The following is a 23568-nucleotide window of genomic DNA, read 5'->3' as shown; positions in this document are numbered from 1 at the left end:
GTTGCTTTGGAGAGCAATGCCTTTTTCAATGATCTTTACTAAAAGGGTTGTTACTTATTTTATGATATTGGGGATTGTGGAATGATATGTATAAGTGAGGTGCATAATATAGAAGTGATTTCTTATTATATGGGAGATATATTTGGGTACTTTAAACTTCATATATAATTTTGAACTTAATATATATTTTGCTGAAATCGAGTAAGTTGTGATATAATAAAGATTTATAGATAAGATTTCACATTTTCATAAGATTATATTACAATAATTCTTAGACTATACTGTCCTAGGTGTGTTGGTATAACTTGCTCTGTTTGATAGAACAGTAGTAGCGGTCCTTTTGGTAGACACTAGTAAACTTCAAAACTTCTACAATTGTTATTTTATTGTTTTGTTTATTTTGGATTGTGGTCATGCCTTTTCATGTAGCTCAAGGCGGGTTCCATTCAGGTACAATAGGTATTTCCTTGTCCCTGGAGGGCTTACAATCTAAGGGCCTAATTTACTAAGCATTTTTCCCATAAACACAGAATGGGAGCAAAGCCTTAGTAAATCGTGCCCAACTTTGTATTTGAGGTAATGGACGATGAAACGACTTGCCCAAGATCACAATGAGCTTCAGCAGGGATTGCTTCTCTACTCTAACCACTAGGTACAATGTTATCTGTGGCTTATTGGTGTCTCTGGAATTAAGGCTAAGTCCACAGCCCAAGGTGTTGATAAGAATTCAGTGCTGGACATAACAAGAGTGCTGGACATAACAAGAGTGGTAATAGGGAATCTCCCTGAAATAGTCTTCTCTGGATCTTGATGTTAGGAATGATAAATTGTCCATCTTTTTAATTAAGATGGCGTGTAGTCTGCCTCATTTTCATAAGAATTCAGTGCTGGGCATGAATTCAGTGCTGGACATAACAAGAGTAGTAATAGGGAATCTCCCTGAAATAGTCTTCTCTGGATCTTGATGTTAGGAATGATAAATTGTCCATCTTTTTAATTAAGATGGCGTGTAGTATGCCTCATTTTCATGGTGTAGATGAGTAGCCTAGTGGTTAAAGCAGCAGGTTGAGAACCAGGGAAGCTAGGATTCAAATCCAGTTAGATGGTCCTTGTGATCTTGAGCAAATAACTTCACCCTCCATTACAGACTTAGGGCCCTATGTTCTAAGCATTTTTCCCATTGACACAAAATGGGAGAAAACCTTCAATAAATAGGCCCCTTAGATTGCAAGGCCTCTGGGTCAGAGAACTATTTAATGTACCTTAATGCAACTTTCCTTCAGCAACCAATGAAAAGACGTGAGCTAAATCTAATACGTAAAATAAAATGGTGAGCTTGAGGCATTCAATCAATCCAGGATTTATTTTTTCATGTCAAGACAATTTATTATCCAAGAGTGTGGGCTACTATCAAAAACTTTCATATAGCCTATCCATTCTAAACTGAGATTTTGTTATTTCTTATAGCTGGCTATGATGGCTTTATTCAACATCAAATTGTCCTTAGTGCCATATATTCCCCTTTTATTGCTCTTCTGTTCTATCGCCATGATGTTATTAGAATCAGTAAGATTGTATATTCTCAGCTTGTAGATTGTTGGTAGACAAAGTTATTGGTCAGTAGTTTTTGGGGATATTACTTGGATCTCTCTTTGGAAGAAAGTGTGTTGATTGTGGTGTTAGTTCTGGCTGTCTGATCAATTGATTCTTCCAGTTATGCCAAGTGTTGGTAGAGAGAGATTAAGCATCAAGAACTATGGAGCTGGGATCCACAGTGGTGGAAGCATGATGCACTCCTGTACGCTCCTAAGCACCACTTTGCTTCTGATTTTCTACTGTTCTTTATTTCCTAAAACCTTTACCTAATGGTTAAGCAGAAATTAAAGGTTGGGTGTTCTTCTCTGAACCCAGCTTCCCAGTGCTTGTTGGCCCTATTCATCAGCACTTGAGTGAGACAGGAGTCCAGGCTTTACTCTTAGGAGGGTGGCGATGGAGTCACCAAGGAGGATAGGTGGACCTTCAACTCTCCTTGGCATGGAGATATTAATAAGCTCCAAGGAGCGGGCCCGCTGAACTACAGCCGGCTATGGAAGTCCTCCTTGCTGGGTCCTCTGTTCTGGCACCTATTCTTGATGCTGTTGGGTTCAGAGCAACTGGAGAAAGTGAGAGCAATGCAGGAGTGGAGGCAACAGTTTATTTGCAGGACACTGAGAAGGATGTTGCTCGGACCATGGAGTTTCTGATTCAGCCGAATCGAGCCTGTTTGCCTCAAGAAGCTGCATTAAGAAGAGAGGTTTTGAACGTATCAGTACTAGGCTAGAAATCAGAGATGATTTTTTCTTTAGTGTTTTCTCCTACGCAGTATCCAAAGCAATTCAACCTTGAGATAATTTGGGAAGCAGTGGTTGGTATGGGCAATTCTCTCTATGGGCAAATGCAAAACATTTCTTTAAACATGGCAGCTGTACTAGTTAATGTTAAAGAACATGAGCCTGAGATAAACGTTATTGAATTGAGGAGCACAATAGGCTCTGGAAAATGATGGAATATTTTTATCTGGTATCTTCAAACATTCAGACAAAACTCTTTTAAAACACATCAGATGGAGAAATGGAAGGAAGTTTAGGTAAGCTGATAAGGCGCAAAATACAGTGCCTTACAATATTTTCCAAAGATTCAACTTTGTTAGTTAATAAGAGGTTATCTTTCATCAACATCCTTTCCGTGTTCTCACTTTGCAAAAACTTATTGTCACATTGATCTAACCTATATCTAAGAAAGAGCCTGCTGGAGATTTATTACAAGATATGGACTTCTTAAATTTAACTGGTTACTTGGAAAAGGCAGATTCTGATCTTGTAAAACCCTCTACTTTGTTAGTTTCTTTGGCATTAGAATCGGATAGAGACTGGATATTGCAAACCTTCTTTAGATTTAGAGGTGTGGCTATGCTTAATTGCACAGTGAGAATGTTTCCTGATCTGGCTAGGAACATGCAAAAACAGTTTCTTCTAAATGTGGCCTACTGTGTTGCAAATTGGAGCTTTGTTTTCTTACACTGCCCTTGTGAATGCACAGTTAAAATACCAATCTAACAAGTATATCTTTTTTTGAACCCACCCCAGCTTATGGTCATCTTGAGTGCAAAAGAAGAGTTGAGATCTGTCATTGGGACTGGTGATGAAGGCCCAGCGTAATCAATGGCCTGGTGGATGGTCTGGATGGATGGTCTGGTTTGAGCCTCCATCTCTTTCATTTTTCCTGTGTTTGTTTAAAATATTACCTAGATATCAGTTGGATCCCTAAAAGGAATTGGTGGACTTGGTCAGCAGTGTTATGTGAATGTTTATTCTTGACTTATATGATGCTTGGAATATGTTTTTTTTTCCTTACTCTGCTTGATTTTTGTTTCAAGTTCTTTTTGCATGATGTTCTTTTTGAATTCATAAATTTAAAAAAAGAGAAAGGTTAAATGTTTGAGGCAAAAGTTGGGCATTCCATCAGGGCCAGGGCTGGTCTAGTCTGGGGCATTTCTCAGTCTGGTTTCCAGCTCTTTTGTTGCTACTGCTGGCCTTTCCATAATTTTGATGTTTGCCTTTTCCATGTTCTTCTCGATGCTGAGAAGCCATTCTCCTTCTCTGCTGTGCTCTCTAGGATCCACATATAAATTTTCCTATTTCAGTTTTTGTTGGTGATGTTTTAACTGCACGAATGTTCTTCCTCAGTTCCTTGTAGATTTGCACCCAGGAATCAAATCTATGGTGCTGTCTTTAATCTACTGTATGGATTAATTCTGTTCATCACTTTGGGTGATTTTTTTAATCAGTAAAGTGATACACAAATGTAATTAAATAAGGATAGAGGCAGGAAAGGGCGACCAGAATGATGCAGGGTCTGTACCAAAAGCCCCATGAAATACTTGCGGACCTAAATATGTCCATTCTAGAGATGAGGGGTACGTGCTAGAGATGTTCAAGTCGCTGCAAAGTATAAATAATGCACAAGGAGCAAATAAATTCTAGAATAGGGGGCCATGATATGTTGCACCTTTGAGTATGATCAGGAAATACTACTTCATAGAAAGGATGGTGGATGCATGGGACAGCCTCTCAGTGAAGATGGTGAAGGCAAAAGCAGTAACAGCATTCAAAACACCATGTGACAGGCACAGAGAATTCTCAGCGGTAGGGGGAGCAAGGGGTTTTAGCCCAGGACAGACACAGAGGATGCGCAACAGTGTGGGGGAGTGATGGGTAAAGCCTGGGACAAGTACAGCAGATCCTCAACAATAGGGGAGCCCTGTGTGCCCTGGGATGGGCACACAGGATCCTCATTGGTAGGGGAGCGAGGGGTAAAGCCTGAGATGGGAACAGAGGATCCTCAATGGTGGGGAAGTGAGGGATAAATCCTGTAATGGGCACAAAAGATGCTCAGCAGTGAGAGAGCAAATGGTAAAGCCTGAGATGGACACAGGATCCTCAGCAGTGGGGGAGTGAGGGCTAAAGCTCAGGACAGGCAGAGAGGATCCTCAGCAATGGGGGCAGTGAAGGGTAAATCCTGGGATGGGCACAGAGGATCTTCAGTAGTGGGAAGAGTTAGGGGAAAAGCCTGAGACCATGTACACATAGGGACTATGGTAGCGCAACAGGAATGGAAATAAACAGAAACTGGCTAGGCCTTGTGGTCTTTCTCTGCTGTTATTTTCTTTGCTGTGGGTACCCAGACAAACAGAAAGATTTGTGACTACAGAAACACTTTCTGGGAATGAATCACAGGCCAATGCAATAAGACACTCGCAAAAAACAGACACCTGCAAAAAACAGAGCCCCCTTTTTTTCTAACGTGAGCACAACCACATCCCCTGTATGCCTGATGCAATATTCAAATGAGAGAGAAATCGGAGCAGCGTACAAAAAGGGCGCGCTAGGGAGAAATGTGCGATTAAAGCACTTTAAAAATTTTATTGCATTGGGCGCATGGGCATCAAAATTGTGCGTTCGTTACAATTTCAGCCTGCGGACGTTTTCCTCAGGCTGAACATTCCCTTCACTTATTAAATTGGTTACAAGGAAACCTGGTGGAGAAAAATATATATATTCTGTATACCATATACATTGGCTTGACCAGGGAAACCTGAGAAGCGGTAAATATGTTACTTCAGAGGAGGGCACATTTTTCGCAAGAGAGGAACAATTTTTTCTCTGTTTCTCATGAGCCCTAGACTGCGAGTAAACTCTACTGCACCTCCGGAGCGAGTGTTAATTTTCCGGTGTTAAAAAATGTATATTGGGCCTTTGGGCACATTTTTCTGCATTGGAGGGTAATAGCTAACATCCTCATTTACATGGAACTTACATGGAATGGGTGCTATCTTGTACGCATTTGGTAGCACACGCATTATGGACACGCTAATCTCCTTAGTGCATCGGACATTATCATCGCGCGCCCGAAACGTGCGCCTGCTGCGAGTAAACCCCTGCACTAGGTTGAGCACACCTTATTCCATCGGCAGTGAATAACCAGCACCGACAGACTTCTTGGTTTTGCGATGCATCTCTCACACCTTTCCCCCCCCCCCCCCCATCCCTTCTCTCCCTCCCCCCTGCAGCTCGTCCCATCGGTCAAAGCAACTTTGCCACGGAAGGCTGGTTCATAGGCCTCATCAGTGCCATTGTTCTGCTCATCCTCCTCCTCCTCATTCTTTGTTTCATCAAACGCAGCAAAGGCGGGAAGTACTCAGGTAAGAACCCTGATAGGAGTGGGGTTTGGGGGGGCATGGGAAGGGTGGAGACCTATGCGGCCTTGCTGCTGGAGATAATTCACTGTAGGAATCCCGTGGTGTAGTGCGGCCTGTGGAGGACGTGCGGCCGGCTTGGGATGCCGGAGGACAATGGAGGAGGAGAGACGGCTTGTTTACTTGCTCGCAGTCAGATCCTGGTATTAAGAGAGCCCTCTAGAACGTAAAGTAATTAATGTTTGCTGTGAAAGAGATGGGAACATTTAAAGAGCCGTAAGGGAAACCAGTGGACCATATGCCAGTAGCTTGCGCAGTTGCAGGGTAAGCGGGTATTGTTGCCGTACATACATGCAGATGATTTTTCAGACCAGCTGGGCAGTTTCTCTTTGAAAATGAGCCAGCGGGAAAGCATGTTAAAATACTTTGCGCCTGCTGTTTAGAGGAGAGGGGAAAGGCGAGGATTAAAACAGTGCGGATAGTTTCGAAAATCCCAAGTGCCTGCCTTGCTTATTCCTCCCCAAACCTAGAGAAACCTCTGGCAACGCCTCATCTAAACCCATCTGAAAGTGCAGGTGCTGCAGAGGCCTGTGTATGCCCTCAGCCGGGCGGGGGGATGGCAACGTTCACACAAAACAAAATGTTACCTGGCTGAATCAGTACGAAACAAAAGCTGCAATACAGGCCGTGACCGTTGGATGCCACTGTTGCTTCCAAAGGGAGAACACGTTGCCCCTCCCCCCGAGGTGTGGGGAGGAAGGGATTTTTTTTTCTTTCCCTTATGAGGCAAAGGAGGCAAACCAAAAAAGAAGCATAAACCTTGAGTTTTCTCTACCCTTACCTTTGTAAAAGGGCCAGCAGCACAGGCCTCCCATGCAAGACTGAGAATGCTTCTTGGCTGCCGTCACTGGTGGAGGAGGAGGGAGCGGGTCCCTGGTGCTAGTCAGGGGCTCGGGGGCGCGAAGGCGGTGGTTGAATCGCGGCACCATGAAAGATGTACGCCTGCATATTTTACTTTTCCTTACTTGTTTCCCCCTTGACCTCCCGTTCTTCTCTCCCTTCCCTTTCCCTACAGTGAAGGATAAAGAGGACACGCAGGCGGATTCAGAGGCTCGGCCTATGAAAGATGAGACCTTTGGGGAGTACAGGTAGGAAGAATGACCCGAGGGCCGAGCACTGCCTCTTGCCTGCCCCCATCCCCCACCCCTCTTTTTTTAACCAATTTTATTCTACAAATTCTAAAGTCACCTGGGGGTTCTCCCCCCCCCCCTCTTTTGAAACTGCGAGAAAAGAGAAATCTGTCGGTGAGGATCTTGTGGGCTGGTTCTGAGAAAAGGGCTTTCGCCGGCCACCTCTGCATTTTCCCAGGATAACAAGAAGCAGGAGGATGGTAGCCCAGCAAAGCCTACCCGCTGTAGGACTTGAGAAGGTCCCGGTTCTGGTTTCATTTGGTGCTTTCTGCTCACAGCAGCCCCCTACACTCCCTGTAGGACTGGTCTACCTGGAAGGAACAATGCTGGCTCAGATTTCCCAGATAGACTTGCCTGGTTCTGAAGCCACGTGGGTCGTTATCCTAGGTCTCTTCTCCGTATCCTTTAAGTATTGTATTTCTTCAATGTTTGACTTCCTTTTTGTAATGCAGGGATGTTTGCGTCTTAGCATGGCCATGCACGTCCCTTATTTTTCCAATCATCCCTTTTTCTGCTTTCGGCTGCTCATGGCTGTATTTATGGTTTTTGGGTGAAAGGAAGCCCGCTCCTGGGGAGGTGGGGGTTGGGCTGAAATGACAGGCGAGGGCAAAATTCAAAGGATGATTAGCACACCCATGGCACCAGAATTAGGTTCATACCAATAAGAACAGCTAAGGAAAATGAGATGAAGACATCTTGTTGGAGAAATAAAAACAAAAAAAGGGAAGAAATCTTAATTTGTGATTTTAAACACGCATACACGCACACACCCATGTGTGTGTGTGTGTGTGTGTACATTTGGGAAAGCTACTGCTTATACCTGGGAGTCAGCAACAAGGAATGGATCTACTCTTTGGGATCCGCCGGGAACTTGTGCCTTGGATTGGCCATTATTGGAGATAGGATGCTGGGCTCAATGGACCTTTGATCTGACTCCGCATTCTATGTAAAATGAGGTCCATAATCAGCAAGCAGTGACCTGCTGCCCACCACTACCTGACTAAACGTAACCGAGTGGCGCTGTTATTCCTTCCTATCCGGCGCTGTAAGCCCTGCCCCCCCGGAATGCTCCAATGCTGTCTTTTATTCGGGTAGTAAGTTTCAGCTGGTTAATGACTCCAGAAGACCAAAGGTGGCAGAAGCTGCTTTGGGCCTGGGTGGCGAGATGACCTTCTTTTTTTTTTTTTTTCAATTGAACAGGAAAGAAAAAAGTGGAAACTGCTAGAAATAAGAGGCAAGAACCTTTTTTGTTTTTGCTGAGCCTAGAACCAGCCATTGAATTGTATTTTTTGCCCATAGTTTTCTCCAGCCCTGTGGTAAATCATTTGGCAGTGAGGCTGCTCCCAGGACTACAGCCTCTCGGGTTTTGCTCTGCTGTCAGCCCACTCCCCTTTTTCTGCCTCCTACCACTGACCACAGAAAAAGTGGTCTCAGGCTCACCCATCTGCAAGGTGGGAGGCTGGTGCTTGTTTTCATTTTTGAATACAAGCACCATTACCAGTACATAAAGTAGAACTGTGCATCCCAAAATCCTACGGGAATCATGTCAAGGATCCTCCTTTTTTTATCTAGGAGGGGAGGAGCATAAGGTGGCTCCCCACTGGAAGCGCTAATCCTCAGATTGTTACAAACAGGGGAAAACGTTGTCAAATTTTCCAACTCTTATTATGTTGTTGGCAGCGGGGGGGGGGGGGGGGGGGGTGATGATGAAGTTAAAACTGATCTCCTTCCAAAATTCACAGCTGCAAGCCCTGCAGTGACCATGGGGGTGGCATCTTGTCTCTTGCATGCTAACATTGATTGGAGATTAATCAGCATACATGAGGGTCCCTGCAAAAAAAAAAAAAAAAGTGTCTTGTTGTAGTTTTCTTCCCCATGATGCCTTGCTACTGTTATAATGAGGTTCTCCTGCTTTCTTCTTCTGCACTGCTTACCTGGTTTCCCCTCTTTCCTTTTCACCTCACTGCAGATCTCTGGAAAGGTAAGTTTCTATCACTCATGCTTGCAGTTAGTGAGTTTTGCTTTTGTCATGTGGCCTAAAGTCCTATATTTGCTGACAGATGGGGTGGGCTAGATGGGGTAGGGGCCTGTTGAGTGGGTCCTCGCTCTTCTTACCTGTCAGTTCTCATTCTCATATTTCAGTGATCACCCCTAGCCTCAGAAGCTGTAGTAAGGGCACTTACCCCTGCACTAACTCTTCTCCAGATAATCCCTAACTGTGAAAGATGGCTAAACTCCCTTAAGCCCAACCTTCAATAATTCAAAACCCTTTCTGAGCACTAAGCCTTATGCCTTCCACCATCCAGCCCTGTGCTGCACACTGTGAAATAATAACAAACAAAAGACCTCCCCACCCCAATATGCACAGAAACTGTATTCCTATCCCAATCACAAAAGCAAATAGTGAAAAACCCTAGCATCCGTCCCTAAACAAAGCACTGCAAATCCACCAGGGCCTACCATTCTGAGATCAGCCTCTGTGAAAACGTAATCAGAAGCAGAGACTAGGATAGCAAAAAAGAATCATCTGATCTGCTCAGTTTGTCTCTTGTTGCAGCTTTCCATAGATCCCACTTGATCTCTGACTTTTCCTTCATGTCTGGGAATCCTCTGTGCTCTGGCCCCAGACTTTCTTGAATTCTCTTACTGTTTTTGCCCTCACCACCTCCCCTGAGAGGTCGTGCACCGTCCTTTCCATGGGGAAGTGCCCTAATGTTACTCCAGAGTCTTGTAATTTTGAGATCCAAGCTCAACGTGGGTAATGCCAGAAAGCCAGACTCTCCGTCTACATTACCACTACAAAAATAAGACTATTTCCTCTTCTGTTCTACAAAAGAAAAGTGGATATCTATTACCCAAAGATAAGAGGAAAACAGAGCCTTAATACTGACTGCATAAGATTGACCTAAGTCATTAGGGAATGAGCATTTGCTGTGCATCTAGCCACCAGACAAAAGCATACTACATCTCTCCATTTTACCCTGCTTGACCTCCAACTTCACCTGTCCCTTCCTGAGCATCCTCTATGTGCCAACCTCTCTTCACTTCCTCTTCATGAAAGAAAGCTTTCCTTCCATCTTCCTGAAAGCTGGAAAGAAAAAAGTTTCATCACATCAGTCCCAGAGGCCAAGGTGTGAAATGGAGAAGATTCTTAGCAAAAAGGCCTGGTACCGCGGGAAGTTTTGCTCATGATGCTGGCTCTTTGCTGAATGGATTTTCGCATTGTGTTTGCAAAAGTCTGCATGTAATCATAGAAATTTTCGCAAAACAAATTTTTTTAACTACATCTCTCTGAGGTGTAATTAGGTTTTACACAAAATGTTGCTTTTGTGAAATTTTGCACATTTAATTTAGCTATTGCTGAATAGACAATGAGCTGGTTTGCAGAGTTTCTCAGCTCTTTAGTGATTTAGCATAAATTTTGTGCACAGGTTCACAAAAGAAAATTGTGTGCAAAATTGCAAAGTAGCGCATATTATTTATTTTTTTTTTGAAACATAACGCATGCTTTTTCGAATGCACACACACTTGTTTTTATGATCTCCTTTCATACATTGGCCTCCATATTAGAATGATACATCATCAGGAATATTAGGAGAAACTTCCATAGTATGTAAAAAGAGTCCTACAGTTTTTCTAAGGAACAACAAAAGTCTGCACAGAGGTCAGATTGGGTTCCTTCCAAACCACAGAATCATTGACAACATCTATAACTTACAGACACTGATTAACAAGCTTGTGAAAAAGAGCCCCTCAGAGAATATTTGCATGTTTTTTATTGACTTTTTAGCATCCAGGTCTCACCCTCAAACTACTGTAAATCAGAGGGAATGGCCTATGATATAACTGAATCCACATATTGATCCAGCAGCTGTAATGTAAAGATAAACAACCTGCAAGCCAGGCAGCTTCAGACAGAGCCGGGAGTGAAACAAAGATGTAATCTCTTTATCCACCACCCCAGAAGGTTTGCAAAAGAACCGAACCCTGCAAATCATGGGCCCTTCTGATCACCAGGAACAAGCTGAGCCAGATCTGGCTTTAAAAGAATTTGGGGACTACAAGTCCGCAAATACCAACAGGGGTAAACCAGGACTGGCTTGTCTGGTTCTCTTAATGAAGGACTTCCTACAAGGTAAATGCTAATGTGTTCCCAAAAAGCACAAACATCTGGAACTCAGGATTTACCTTAACCCAGCACAGCCCTAAGGATATCCGGAAACTTTAATTTGCCAATAAAGACACTAGAAGAAAAAAGCTTTAAGAGCTTTCTATGACGTAAATAAACTCCCTTGCTTAGTTTCACTCCCCTCCCCCCCCCCCCTCCCCAGTACAATATGTTTAAAATGTAATTACATCTTTCAAGCATGTGGGAGTGAAATCTGTTTAGTATGGAATAAATGACAGGCCCCAGAATGGAACAGAACTCCAATAGAAAACTATGCACCTCCAGTTCTACAAACAGACGCTCTGCATCCACAGAAACTCCCCCAGCGATGGGTGCAGAGCTTCCCCTAATTGCTCCCCATACCAGAAAAGAATATTCATATTCTGGTGTCGCCTCAGTAACAGTGATTACAAACTGCATCCATTACCAGGCACTCTGTGACGTAACACAAACCCCCCCGTTAAAAAAAACCAAACAAAAAAAAAACCCCACACTCAGAACCTTTATGGCGCAAACCCACCACCCCATAACTGCATTAACTTTCGGGACCCAAACAGTAAAATCCCACCTGTGAAAAGGCAACAGCGCAAATTTAACAGCGGGGCCTAGAACCTCAATACTCCTCCTTCTGAGAGGTGCAGATAGGAGGAAAGTATAATAAGCTGGACTGGACAGAAAGTACACCCCAGCAGAATCCCTCACCTCGGTCACACACATGGAACACAGACGACACGCTAGCAGAAGCGCAGCGCTTCTTACTTGCAGCTGCCTCCTGCTCTACTTGCTTCCATGTGAAGTCTGGCCCAGGTTGTAGGCGTAATTAATAAATTGTGCTTTCCTCCTGCTGCTGGGAAGGGGTCACACCTGGTGAGGAACGAGAATTGTGCTTGGGAGGAATGGATTTGTGGGGAAGAGAGATGATTTTTTCGAGATCCGGGGATGGTGGTGGTGGTGGGAGGACAGAAAGGCACAAGTGTGTGTGTGTGTGTGTGTGTGTGTGTGTGTGCGCGAGCGCGCACGTGTAAGCAGGGCTGAACATTCTCCCTGACTGCCCTTGGGACCCTCCTAAGTCCTTCTGGCCCCTGGTATCCAAGGGCTCAACCTGCGGGGAACGGGGTTGGTATAGGTAAAGCTTCAGCGTGTTCGCCAGCTGTCAGCGTGGGCCTAGTAGGTTTGCCTATTAGGCTGCATCACCCATGCTACAGCACAAGAACTCACAATCATTACAGATGTTCATGCTGCCTGCACTTTCCGGGGGGGAGAGAGAGTGAGTGTGTGTGTGTGTGAGCATGTGAAAGAATATGTATATGTGTGAGAGATGCTGCATGGGCCCAAGAAGTAGGCTGCTGCTGCCTGCATATTCTAGGGAGAGAGAGAGAGAGATAGTGTGTGTGAGAGAGAAAACATGTAAGAGTGTGTGAGAGAGAGAATGAGTGATCACTTGTGCATGTGAGTAAATGAATGTGTGTATGTGTTGGAAAGTATGAATATGAGCGAGAGGAAAAAGTTTGTGCATCCCCAAGAATCTCAGGGTGACTTGAAATCAAAAGTAGAGCAAGGGATTTTTTTATCCTTATTTGTTTTATTTATTTTGCATTTTTTGATGTCTGCTGTTTTAAAATATTTCATTGGAGCTTGGGAAATTGTTAAAAATTGAATATGTTTTTAATTATTGGATATTCTTTTGTCAGCTGTTTTAAAAATATTTATTATTTTTATGAGTATGGTTTTGTTCTTATCATTTCATATTTTTTTTATATTATTTTTTTATGTTTTATGTGGAATGGTGATGTCTGTTTTTCCATTGTTGCACTGCATACAGAGTCTGGCTTGTTGCAATTTTCAGTTCAGTTTTTTTGACTGCACGTTTCTATTTCTACTTTATGCTGTCTTTATTCTGTATATGGTGAGGGTCAGTCTCTGTTTTCCATTTGAGACCGAGGTGAGGAATTCTTCTTTTGTGTAGTTTCTGCATAGGGATCTATAGCAATTCGGCTTGTTCTGTTTTCACAATTGGAGGTGTATTGGTGTTTTAATGCCTGGTGTAATATTTGCAGTGTTGCCTTTTCATTGATACGTTGTTACTCTTTGTGTGCTGGCAGTTAGTGCTGTTTTGGTATGGGCGGTTTACTATCTTTTAATTGTAATTCATTTTTTCAGAGGATTCATTGTCAATTTATAAGAACATAAGAACATGCCATACTGGGTCAGACCAAGGGTCCATCAAGCCCAGCATCCTGTTTCCAACAGAGGCCAAACCAGGCCACAAGAACCTGGCAATTACCCAAACAATTTAGTTTCAGCATCAAATTAAAGACATCATTTTTAAATGTCTACAATACTGTAATCCAAAGGCAGTACGTAAATGACTGTGTGCTGTTCTGTGCTGTCTGGACCATTAGCTAGCTGTGAGAGCACCTTAAGAGATCAATGAAAGGTGTGGATGATTGATGCTCTTATAATATTTCCATAACATTAGGGAAAAATGAGCAATGCACCCATAATGCACATGCACATATACAATTAATGGAATGCATGTATCTATGCAGATTATGCTGGAAGAAAAGTCCATAAACCATTATTAATATGGACTTGAGGAAATCCATTGCTTATCTCTGGGGTAAGCAGCATGGAATCTATCAACCTTTTTGGAATCCTGCCGGGTACTTGTGACCTGGATTGGTACAGGTGGAAACAGGAAACTGGGCTTGATGGATCTTTGGTCTGAGCCAGCATGGCAAATCTTATGTTCTTATTCTTATGGTGTTTCAAGTTGATTCATGAGTGCATCACTCATCATTGATCGCCCTGTTGATAGATGGTTCATTGCCATTGTTATGGGGATGACAGAATAGAAGAAACAGAGGGACGCGAGAGAGGAGACCGATTCAGGGTCACTGGTAGCAAATTTATGCAAATGAGGGGAGGGGAGGTTCCCCCCATGTCTTCAAATATCCAGTTCTGGTTTGTGGAAAATTTGACAACACTTTTGGTGGGGGGAGGGGGGCGGGATAGGAAGGGGAACTATGGTCCTGTGCTCTGGATCATTGAAGTACTTAGCAATGCCCCTGCTTGTCAATACTTAACAGATTTCCTTGTTCCAGAATCTAGTCCCTTAATATGAAGCCCAGTACATAACTCCACATGTGCCCACTATACCTCCACACAGGGTCTGCGCCATAAGCACTGTGAGATTAGACTTAGAAGGGAGAAGCATGATTTAATTTAATTCAAGAACTTTTATGCCATCTTTTCGATGGATTCCAGCTTCGTGCACATTATTACATCATGCACATATATGTTAAACAGATTTAAACTGTAGCAATGGTCAAATGTCGAATAAATCATAGAATCAAAGTATCAGAACAATTTAGTCCTAAATCTCTAAACAGAGATATAAACTTCTAATGCAATAAAAATAAAAATATCGTATCAGAATTTAAGAAAACATGGGACAAGCAGAGACGGTTTCTGAGGGACAGCAAGGGACTATAAAACTGAATGGGAGATGTGGATGGGCAGCCTAAATGGACTATATGGTCCTCATCTGCTGTCAGTCTGTGTTTCTATCAGTTGAATACCAAGATACTCCTCTTAATTTCTCAATAACACACAATTACAACTGTAGGCAGCCAAGCAAGGTATTGAGAATTCTGCAAAGGTCTACGTGTACAGAAGGCAAACCTTTTTCAGTGGAAAGGGTTCTAGAACAGGAGTAGCCAGCTCCGGTCCTCGAAAGACACATGAGGTAGATGTGCCAATCCATCTCAGGCATGTTCATTATGGATGTCCCGAGAACCAGGCCTGTTTCTGGCTCTCAAAGACCGGAGTTAGCCACCCCTGTTCTAGAAGAAAAGCTCCCGGTGTGTGGCTCAAAGAAGGTAGACTCGATAGTAACATCAGAAACTAATTCTTCATCGAAAGGGTGGTGAATGCATGAAACGACCTCCCGGAAGAGGTGATAAGATAAAACAGTAGCAGATCTGAGGAAAGCATGGGCCAAGCACAGAACATTCCTATGTGCAAAGAATAAATTGAGGAGAAAGCCAGAGATCAACTGAGGCTTATGGCCGTGCACCAGGAATGCCCTAGGGAGACCTCGCACTCTTTATCTGCCGTCATATTCTGTATTTCCTTGCTTCTGTCTTGCCAACCCTAGCAAATAAGAGACCACAAAATAGAAACAGAGGGGTAAAAGCCAACTGGAAACTGCAAGAAGCCAGATTCTGCATGCAGTGCAACGTCAGGGAAATAGAAACAGTCGTGCACTTTCTCCTGTACTGTGCAAAACACAAGGATATACAAAGTGCACATTTCCCAAAGCTGACAGAGAAAATCAAAAACTTCCCAAAAAAGAAGGAACAGGAAAATCTCTGTGTAATCCTGGGGTAAACTGGAGAATCAGCAGCAAAAGATGTTCTATCCTGCCACTAGGCCAGAAATGTAATCTCACCAGGGACAATACTGAACATTCTCCTAGGACAAGCAGGATGGTAGTCCTCACATGTGGGTGACATCATCCGATGGAGCCCGGCACGTAAACTTTTGTCAAAGTTTCTAGAAGCTTTGACCAGCAGACTGAGCATGCCCAGGCTGCTACTATCCGCGCGTCCACACAGGATCCCCCCTTCAGTCTCTTCTTTTCCCACGGTGCAGTTGCCTCGCGGTCCGTGGAGCTCTTCTTTTTCCACTTTTTTTCCTCGATATTTTCGAGTGTTTTTGCCGTTTCTTCTCTTCGTCGGGTCCCCCTTCGCAGACGGTGCAGCCTCGGTGCGGTAGGTCATTTTCTGCCTATTTTCCAACCTTGTGGTTGATTCCTGACTCCTCGCCTAACGGTGACCATTGGTCATCGACCGCGCGCCAGGTGTTTTTATGGCATTGACCGGTTTTCATTGGTACCCCCAGTGCCCGTGGACCATGTCCATCACGGATCGCACGAGGTTTGTATCCTCTGCCTGGGGCCTCGCATGATGTCCTTGTGTGCCGTCTGTGTGACCAGATGACACCCAAAGGACGTCGGGTGCGCCTCGATAAGATGGAGAAACTTTTCAGGGCCCCAAGGTCTACATCCTCTATGCGGCCTCTGGTCTCCTCCATTCCAGGGGATCCATCGATGCCACCGGTCCCCTCAAGGCCATTGGAGCCCAGGGTCGATACTCCTCACAGACTGTGCCCAAGGCATGCTGGTCCCAGTGAGGAGGAGGGGCCTTTTGACCCCTGGGACGACTCCTCAGACTTGTCCTCGCAATATTCCAACGACCCCCTTTTGGATCCCTCCAATCCAGAGGAGCGGCGCCGATCGCCACCAGAGGACTTGTCCTTTGTGGGGTTTGTCAGGGCTATGGCCGAAGCCATTCCCTTTCAGCTGCTCACGGAGGAGGACGTGTGTCATAAAATGCTGGAAGTGCTCCAATTCATCGACGCTCCCAAGGAAATCATGGCAGTTTCTATTCACGATATCTTTAAAGAACTCCTCCTCATGTGGGAACACCCCATTTTCTGTCTCCCCGGTTAACAGGAAGGCCGATGCCACCTTACTTGGTGCAACAGGCCATGAGGTTTGACAGGAGACAACTCCCCCACCACTCGGTGGTCATGGAGTCCGCTTTAAAAAAGGCTTGACGCTCTCTTACCCATGCTCCGCTCCTCCGGGACATGAGCACAGGGATCTGGATGCTCTGGGGCAAAAAATCTTCCAAGGTGCCATGCTGGTTGCCCGTATCGCCTCCTACCAACTTTAAATGACCCAGTATAACCTCAATCTGTGGAAGCAAATCCAAGATTTTGCGGAGGGCCTCCCTCAGCAACAGCAGGAAGCGCTTTTCACCATTGCATTGCTGGGTCTGGAGGTGGGAAAACACAAGGTGCGTTCCACCTACGATGTTTTTGAGACGGCAGCACACTTAGCCACCATGGGCATCAGTGCCAGATAAATGGCGTGGCTTCGGGCCTCCAATCTCCGGCCAGAAGTCCAGGACAGGCTAGCCGACCTCCCCTGCACAGGTGAAAACCTCTTTGGGGATAAGGTTCGGGATGCGGTGGCACAATTGAAGGACCATCATGATGCACTTCAGCAGCTGTCTGCTAGTGCCTCAGAAGGCCCGTCCTCGGCCAGAAAATCCTCCAGGCAGGGTTCTCAGAAACCCTTCTATCGGCAGAGGAAATATTATCCTCCGGCCGCTCGGACTTGTCCGCCTCACACCGGTCACAGGGGTCATCCTCACCAACAGCAGGTTTCTAGACCCCAACCTGCCCCCCAGCAAGCCCTGACCATGGGCTTTTGACTGGCAGCAAGGGAGCATAATTCAGCTGGCCGTACCCCTAACATCAGATCCCCCAGTCGGCGGCAGGCTCATGAGCTTCGCCCGTCACTGGGAAGAGATAACATTGGACTGCTGGGTCCTCTCTATTTTTTGCCAGGGGTACGGTCTGCATTTTAGCCAGCTCCCAGAGAGATCATCGTGGGGTTCATTCGCCTATTTGGTCATCCTTCAAATGGAACTTTCCACCCTCCTTGCAGCGGGTGCAGTAGAACTAGTCCCTCACAATCAGCAGGGCCAAGGGTTCTATTCGAGGTATTTCCTCATTCCGAAGAGGAATAGTGGCTTGCACCTCATTATCACCCTCAGGCCGTTGAACAAGTTTCTCGTAAGAGAAAAGTTCAAGATGGTCTCTCTGGGCACGCTGATCCCGCTCCTCAGAAGAGGAGACTGGCTTTGGCTCCCTCAATCTCAAGGAGGCTTATGCACATATTGCGATTGACCCCAACTACTGGAAGTACCTCCGCTTCGTGGTGGGGAGTGCACATTATCAGTACAAAGTGCTGCCCTTCGGGCTAGCATCAGCCCCCCACATCTTCACCAAATGCTTAGTGGTGGTGCCCGCCTACCTCAGGCGTCGCTCGGTCCATGTATTTCCATACCTGGACGACTGGCTGGCCAGGAGCTAATCTCGCTCTGGAGCCTTGCAAGCTCTAGCCTTGACGGTGCAGACCCTGCAGACAGTGGGGATTGTTATAAACTTCTCCAAGTCACACCTCTGTCCATCCCTCAGTTGGACTTCATAGGCGCCAGGCTGGACACGCCAAGAGCGAATGCTTTTCTACCCAGGGACCAGGCGATCGCCCTTGCCTTGCTGGCTACCCTTGTCTGCAACAGTTGTAGGGTCGCAGCCTGCCTCTTGCTCCGCCTACTGGGCCACATGACGGCCTCCATCCATGTTGACGCCTTTGGCCCGCATCTGCATGAGAAGCCCCCAATGGACTCTATGGTCCCAATGGTGGCAGGCATCTCAGGACCTCAAGGCTCCGGTCATGATAACAGATCCTCTAAAGATGCCTCTGTCCTGGTGGGAAGATCTTTCCAACCTGGAACGAGGACTTCCCTTCCAGCTTGCTCCACCCCAAGTGACCCTTGCCACCGATGAATGGTCTCCACACGCAGGGCCTCTGAACTGCCGCCGAAGCCCGCTGTCAGATAAACTTTTTGGAGCTTCAGGCAAGGTGATATGCCTTGTGGGTGTTCAGAGATCAGTTGTCATCCAAGGAAGTTCTGATCCGGACGGACAACCAGGTTGCAATGTGGTGCATACAAACAGGGTGGCACAGGCTCGTTCCTCCTCTGCCAAGAAACACTGCAAGTATGAACCTGGGCCATGTCCCAAGGGATGTCTCTGCGAGGGACCTACCTGCCAGGTCACCTCAATGTACTGGCGGACCACCTAAGCCAGCCCTTCCAAGCACACAAGTGGGCCCTCAAACCAGCGGTTGCGGCCGAGCTGTTCCGCTGATGGGGTTCGCCTCCCCTCACAACTACAAGGTGAGAAGGTTTTGCTCCCTGATAGCCAGGAACGGCTATCAGGGAGGGAAGGGCTGCTGTATGCGTACCTCCCGCCGCCCCCCTCTACCGCTGCTCTCAAAAACTCTACTGAAACTTCAGCAGGACAAGGGGACCATGATACTCGTGGCGCCTTCTTGGCCTCAGCAGGTCTGATTCCCGCTTCTGCAGGACCTTTTGGTGTGGGTGCCCATCTGGCTGGGGACGGCACCTGACCTTATCTCTCAAAATCAGGGCACCCTGCGCCATCCGAACCTCCAAGCACTAGCCCTCACAGCTTGGATGTTGAGCACATGGTCCTCCAGCCTTTGCAGCTCTCAGACTGTTTCCCGGGTCCTGGTGGTGTCCCGGAAACCTTTGACCAGGAAGTCCTACAGCTCTAAGTGGAAACATTTTTCCATCTGGGGTGCAGGGGTAATGGTTTAGACCCTTTCTCATGCCCCCTCCCCCAGCTGCTGGACTACCTGTGGCACCTGTCCGAGTCCGGGCTCCAGACCAGTTCTGTCCGGGTGCACCTCAGCACTGTCTGCACATACCATCAAGGTGTTGCTGGCACGCTCATTTCGATCCAACCCTTAGTGGGCCATTTCATGCAGGGTCTCCTCCAGCTGAAGCCCCCCACTTCAGCCTCCGGTTGCGTCTCAGGATCTCAATATTGTCCTGGCAAGACTCAAGCGACCTCCTTTCAAGCTGTTGTAGTCCTGCGACCTGCCCAAGGTCGTGACTGATTTCTACCTCAATCAGTCCATCGTTCTGCCCACCTTTTTCCCGAGGCCTCATTCCCACCCAGGGGAACGGATGCTTTATACTTTGGACTGTAAATGGGCTTTGGTGTTCTACCTGGATCGCACGGCATGCCACAGACAGTCCACCCAGCTTTTCGTGTCCTTTAACTCCAACAGACTGGGAGTAGCAGTGGGTAAGCAGACCTTGTCCAACTGGCTGGCAGATTGCATTGCCTTCTGCTACACACAGGCAGGCCTTCAGCTAGCCAGCAGAGTAAAAGCTTACTCTGTGTCAGCTATGGCTACTTTGGTGGCTCCTTTGTGTGCGGTCCCCATCATTGAAATTTGCCGAGCCGCAACCTGGAGTTCTCTTCACGGTCCATCACTGCCTAGACAGGGACAGCTGTCAGGACAGTCCTTTGGTCAGTCCGTCCTGCACAATCTGTTCCAATCTTGAGCCCAACTCTTCTTGCTTCGTGCTCTTGTGGGACCCTGACTGCCCCCTGTTTACCTACAGCACCGCAGTTGTGTTGTGCCCGTTGGCACCTTGTTTGATCGCTGTTGGTCTCGCTAGTTGAGCAGGACAGTCTGGAGCTTTGTATTCACCACATGTGAGGACTACCATCCTGCTTGTCCTAGGAGAAAGCGCAGTTGCTTACATGTAACAGGTTTTCTCCTAGGACAACAGGATTGTAGTCCTCAGGAATCCCGCCTGCCTCCCCACGATGTTGGGTTCACCTTCAGTTTGTTGTTTTATTTTTCGCTCGTGTTTTGCTATGTTACGAGACTGAAGGGGGACCTTGCGTGGACACGCGGATAGTAGCAGGCTGGGCATGCTCAGTCTGCTGGTCAAAGCTTCTAGAAACTTTGACAAAAGTTTTCTGTACCAGGCTCCATCGGATGATGTCGCCCACATGTGAGGACTAACATCCTGCTGTCCTAGGAGAACACCTGTTACAGGTAAGCAACTGCGCTTTACCAGAACTTGGGAACTGGCCTTATTTCTCTTTTTTCGTATTACTCTCTGCATTAATCTTGCAACACAGGTAAAAATCTGTCACGTCATATCATTAAATTATCACTGATCAAAAAGAAAGAGAATACTGAAGGGGTAATGTCCTTTCCACGGGCTTGTGGGATTGGTATAAGCAGCCTACAACTCCCCAGAAACCAACTGGGTTGATGCTGACAGATTGCTAATGGCCAGATACTGGCCAGCAAGACCTCGGTGGCCGAAGGTTCATGCAACAGTCACACTAGCTTTGGTAGCTGTTTATTACAATACAGTAAAACTAATACATATACAGCTCTCCTGCAAAAGAGGACTCAGAGTGAGTCACAAGATAATAACCAAAATGCAATAACAAAGCTTGGTGGTAAGACATGGGGCAAGGGATAGTGCTGGGAGTTGGATTAAGCATGGAATCTTGTATGCTTACCTACCTAGGGTGGGAAGACGATAAAACCAGACTTGGATAAGGGGACGATATCCTACAAGCAGTCAAGCTTCTAGGGTTGGCAGCTGGAAGATAGCCTTAGCAGTGTGGGCCAGAGTAACAGGGCAGATTGGATGGGGCAATTGGCCTTTGTGTGCCATGTTACTATGGGGTCTTATTTTCAAAAACCTAGAGTGGGTAGGATAACAAGGTGAATTCACCTGATTACCTTTGACTGGATACTTGGCTGACTTATTTTTAGGGGATAAATGGGATTTAGGGCTTCTGTTTGTGTGGCCTGGCTAAATTTGGAAACCCACTCCAGGAACACCTCCAACCTGGCCAACTAAATTTATGTGGCTCGTGATTTTAACCCCACAATTTTAGCTGGTTAGAGGGTCCAGATTGTTAAGTAAGCAGATTTACCCAACTAAAAGCCAGTTATAGCTGAATAAATCTTTTGTATATCAACACCCCACTCTTGCTATATATGTTCTCATTCCATGATCCTACTGCTGACACCACAATGAGCACTCTCCTCATGCACTTTCACTTCCCAGGACTAGGCAGAGCTTAGAATTTGAACAAATAATACCCCGGCTCCTCTTTTGCTACTGTGTCCTGCCCGCTCCCCTAACCTTTCTTTCTCCGTGTCTCCCCTACCCTTTCCTGACAGTGACAATGAGGAGAAACCATTCGGTGGTGGTGACAGCAGCCCACCCTCCCTGAACGGTGAGATCAAGCCATTGGGTAGCGACGACAGCCTGGCAGACTATGGTGGCAGCGTGGACGTCCAATTCAACGAGGATGGGTCTTTCATCGGCCAGTACAGCGGCAAGAAGGAGGGTGGGACTGGCGGCAACGAGAGCTCGGGGGCCACCTCGCCTATCAACAATGCTGTGGCGGGTGTCCTGGAGTAGTGGGGGGGGGGCGGGAATGAGAGACATGCCATGGGTGTGGGGAAAATACAGGAGGGGCAGGTTTCTGTTTCAGTATCACCACCATCCATCTCCACCCCCCACCCCCACTGCCCAACCTCACATCTACCACCCCGAGCTTAGAAATGAGGGAAAGTAAAAAAAAGAGGAAGGAGGAGGGGTCTTCATGCATTTTTTTTATTATTATTTAAGAAAAGATAAAGAGTTTAATTTAAAAGAAAGATCTTTGTTTAGAAGACCCCTCTTGCTTCCTTCATCATCACCACGGAGGGGAGAGGGGTTATAGGGCAGTGACCCTGCCTTCCACACTCCCCCCTCCCATGGTACACAACTTGCCAAAAAACGTTTTTATGTTTTATTTTTTATGATTATTATTAACGTGTTTGTTACTGTTTGAAACAAACTCCCCCCCACCCCAGTTCTGTTTTTGATGTGTGGGAGGGGGTGGGAAAGACAACCGAGAATAGGACAATGTGGGAAAGCGTGACGTGGAGAAAGAGCCTCTACGCATCCTGCAGGGCCCCCTTCCCCTGCACATTTTCTTACCCACAGACGCTTCGATGTAGAAAATAAAAACAGGTCCTGTGAAAGTATAAGCTCCCCCCCCCCCCCCCAATATTTTTGTTTCGGGGGCTGTGTGTATATATATATCATGTATATCTCCTCTGCGGTGTATCCCCTGCCACTGCTCTTGTTTTATTGTCCGTGCAAATGTATGCAATTACCAATTATTTTTTATTATATTTTCTTTGAGGGTTTGTTTTGTTTTTTTTGGCGGGGGGCAGGGATGAGGAAGGGGGATGGGTTTAGCATTGTCCAAAACGCCTTTGTTCCACTTATTTTGGGGCTGTTTGCTGGATCCTGCAGGGGATGAGAGGGAGGGGAAATTGTGAGGGGGAGGCGGAGGCCCCAACCGAGCTTACCTACTCTCCTCCTCCTCCCCGAACCTCGGGCTGAAAATCAGCAGATTTCCAGTACCAAGGAGCACTCAGCCAGCTGACTCCCAAGGCTGCGCTGGCGCCATTCCTTCTCAGCACCACCTCCCCCATCCCAAGGAGGCAAGGCAAGCGAATCTCACAAAGCCCAGCCCCTTCTCCACCAAACCTGGAAGCAGAGAAGTGCTGTTGTTTGGGCTGCTCCAAGGAAAGCAGATTCTTGGCGGGCCGCGACATCTTTTATTTTAGCGGGGCACAAAACTGCTGCTGTGTGCCAGGCCGCACGCCATGTGCCGCCCGAAGCTCACGTGCAACAGTATCTTATGTCGGTCTGCACAACAGGGTGTCCCAGCTCACCGAGAATCCGCTCTTCCCCGGGATTGAAGAGGGCTGGAAAGAAAACTTTGCCGAATGCTTCTCAACTGGCATTTTGTGGCCAAAATCTGTGCCGCGCTGGTAGCAGCAGCCGCCCCAGTGCCATCCTCTCCCACTGCCACTAACCAGCAGAAGGAACCTACTAGCACCTCATGTCTCGTCTGCTCTCCTGCTGGCAGGTGCGAGAGGAGCGTGTTCGGGGGGGGGGGGGGGTGAGAGGGAGTAATTCAGT

At 46.5% G+C, this 23568-nt stretch overlaps 1 protein-coding gene across 1 annotated transcript in view; it reads left to right on the top strand.

Moving 5' to 3' along the window:
* Positions 1-22774, top strand: part of L1CAM (L1 cell adhesion molecule) — a 324282-nt gene extending 301508 nt beyond the window's left edge. Inside the window, 3 exon segments of the mRNA XM_029609487.1 lie at positions 5609-5740; positions 6810-6882; positions 21765-22774. Coding sequence (XP_029465347.1) covers positions 5609-5740; positions 6810-6882; positions 21765-22008 — 449 coding nt within the window. The 3' untranslated portion in view covers positions 22009-22774.
* The last annotated feature ends 794 nt before the right edge of the window (positions 22775-23568 follow it).

The sequence above is a fragment of the Rhinatrema bivittatum genome, chromosome 1 (genome assembly GCF_901001135.1).
Source record: "Rhinatrema bivittatum chromosome 1, aRhiBiv1.1, whole genome shotgun sequence".
Classification (NCBI taxonomy): domain Eukaryota; kingdom Metazoa; phylum Chordata; class Amphibia; order Gymnophiona; family Rhinatrematidae; genus Rhinatrema; species Rhinatrema bivittatum.
The sequence above is the reverse complement of the archived record's forward strand: the minus strand, read 5'-3'. Positions and strand labels throughout refer to the sequence as shown.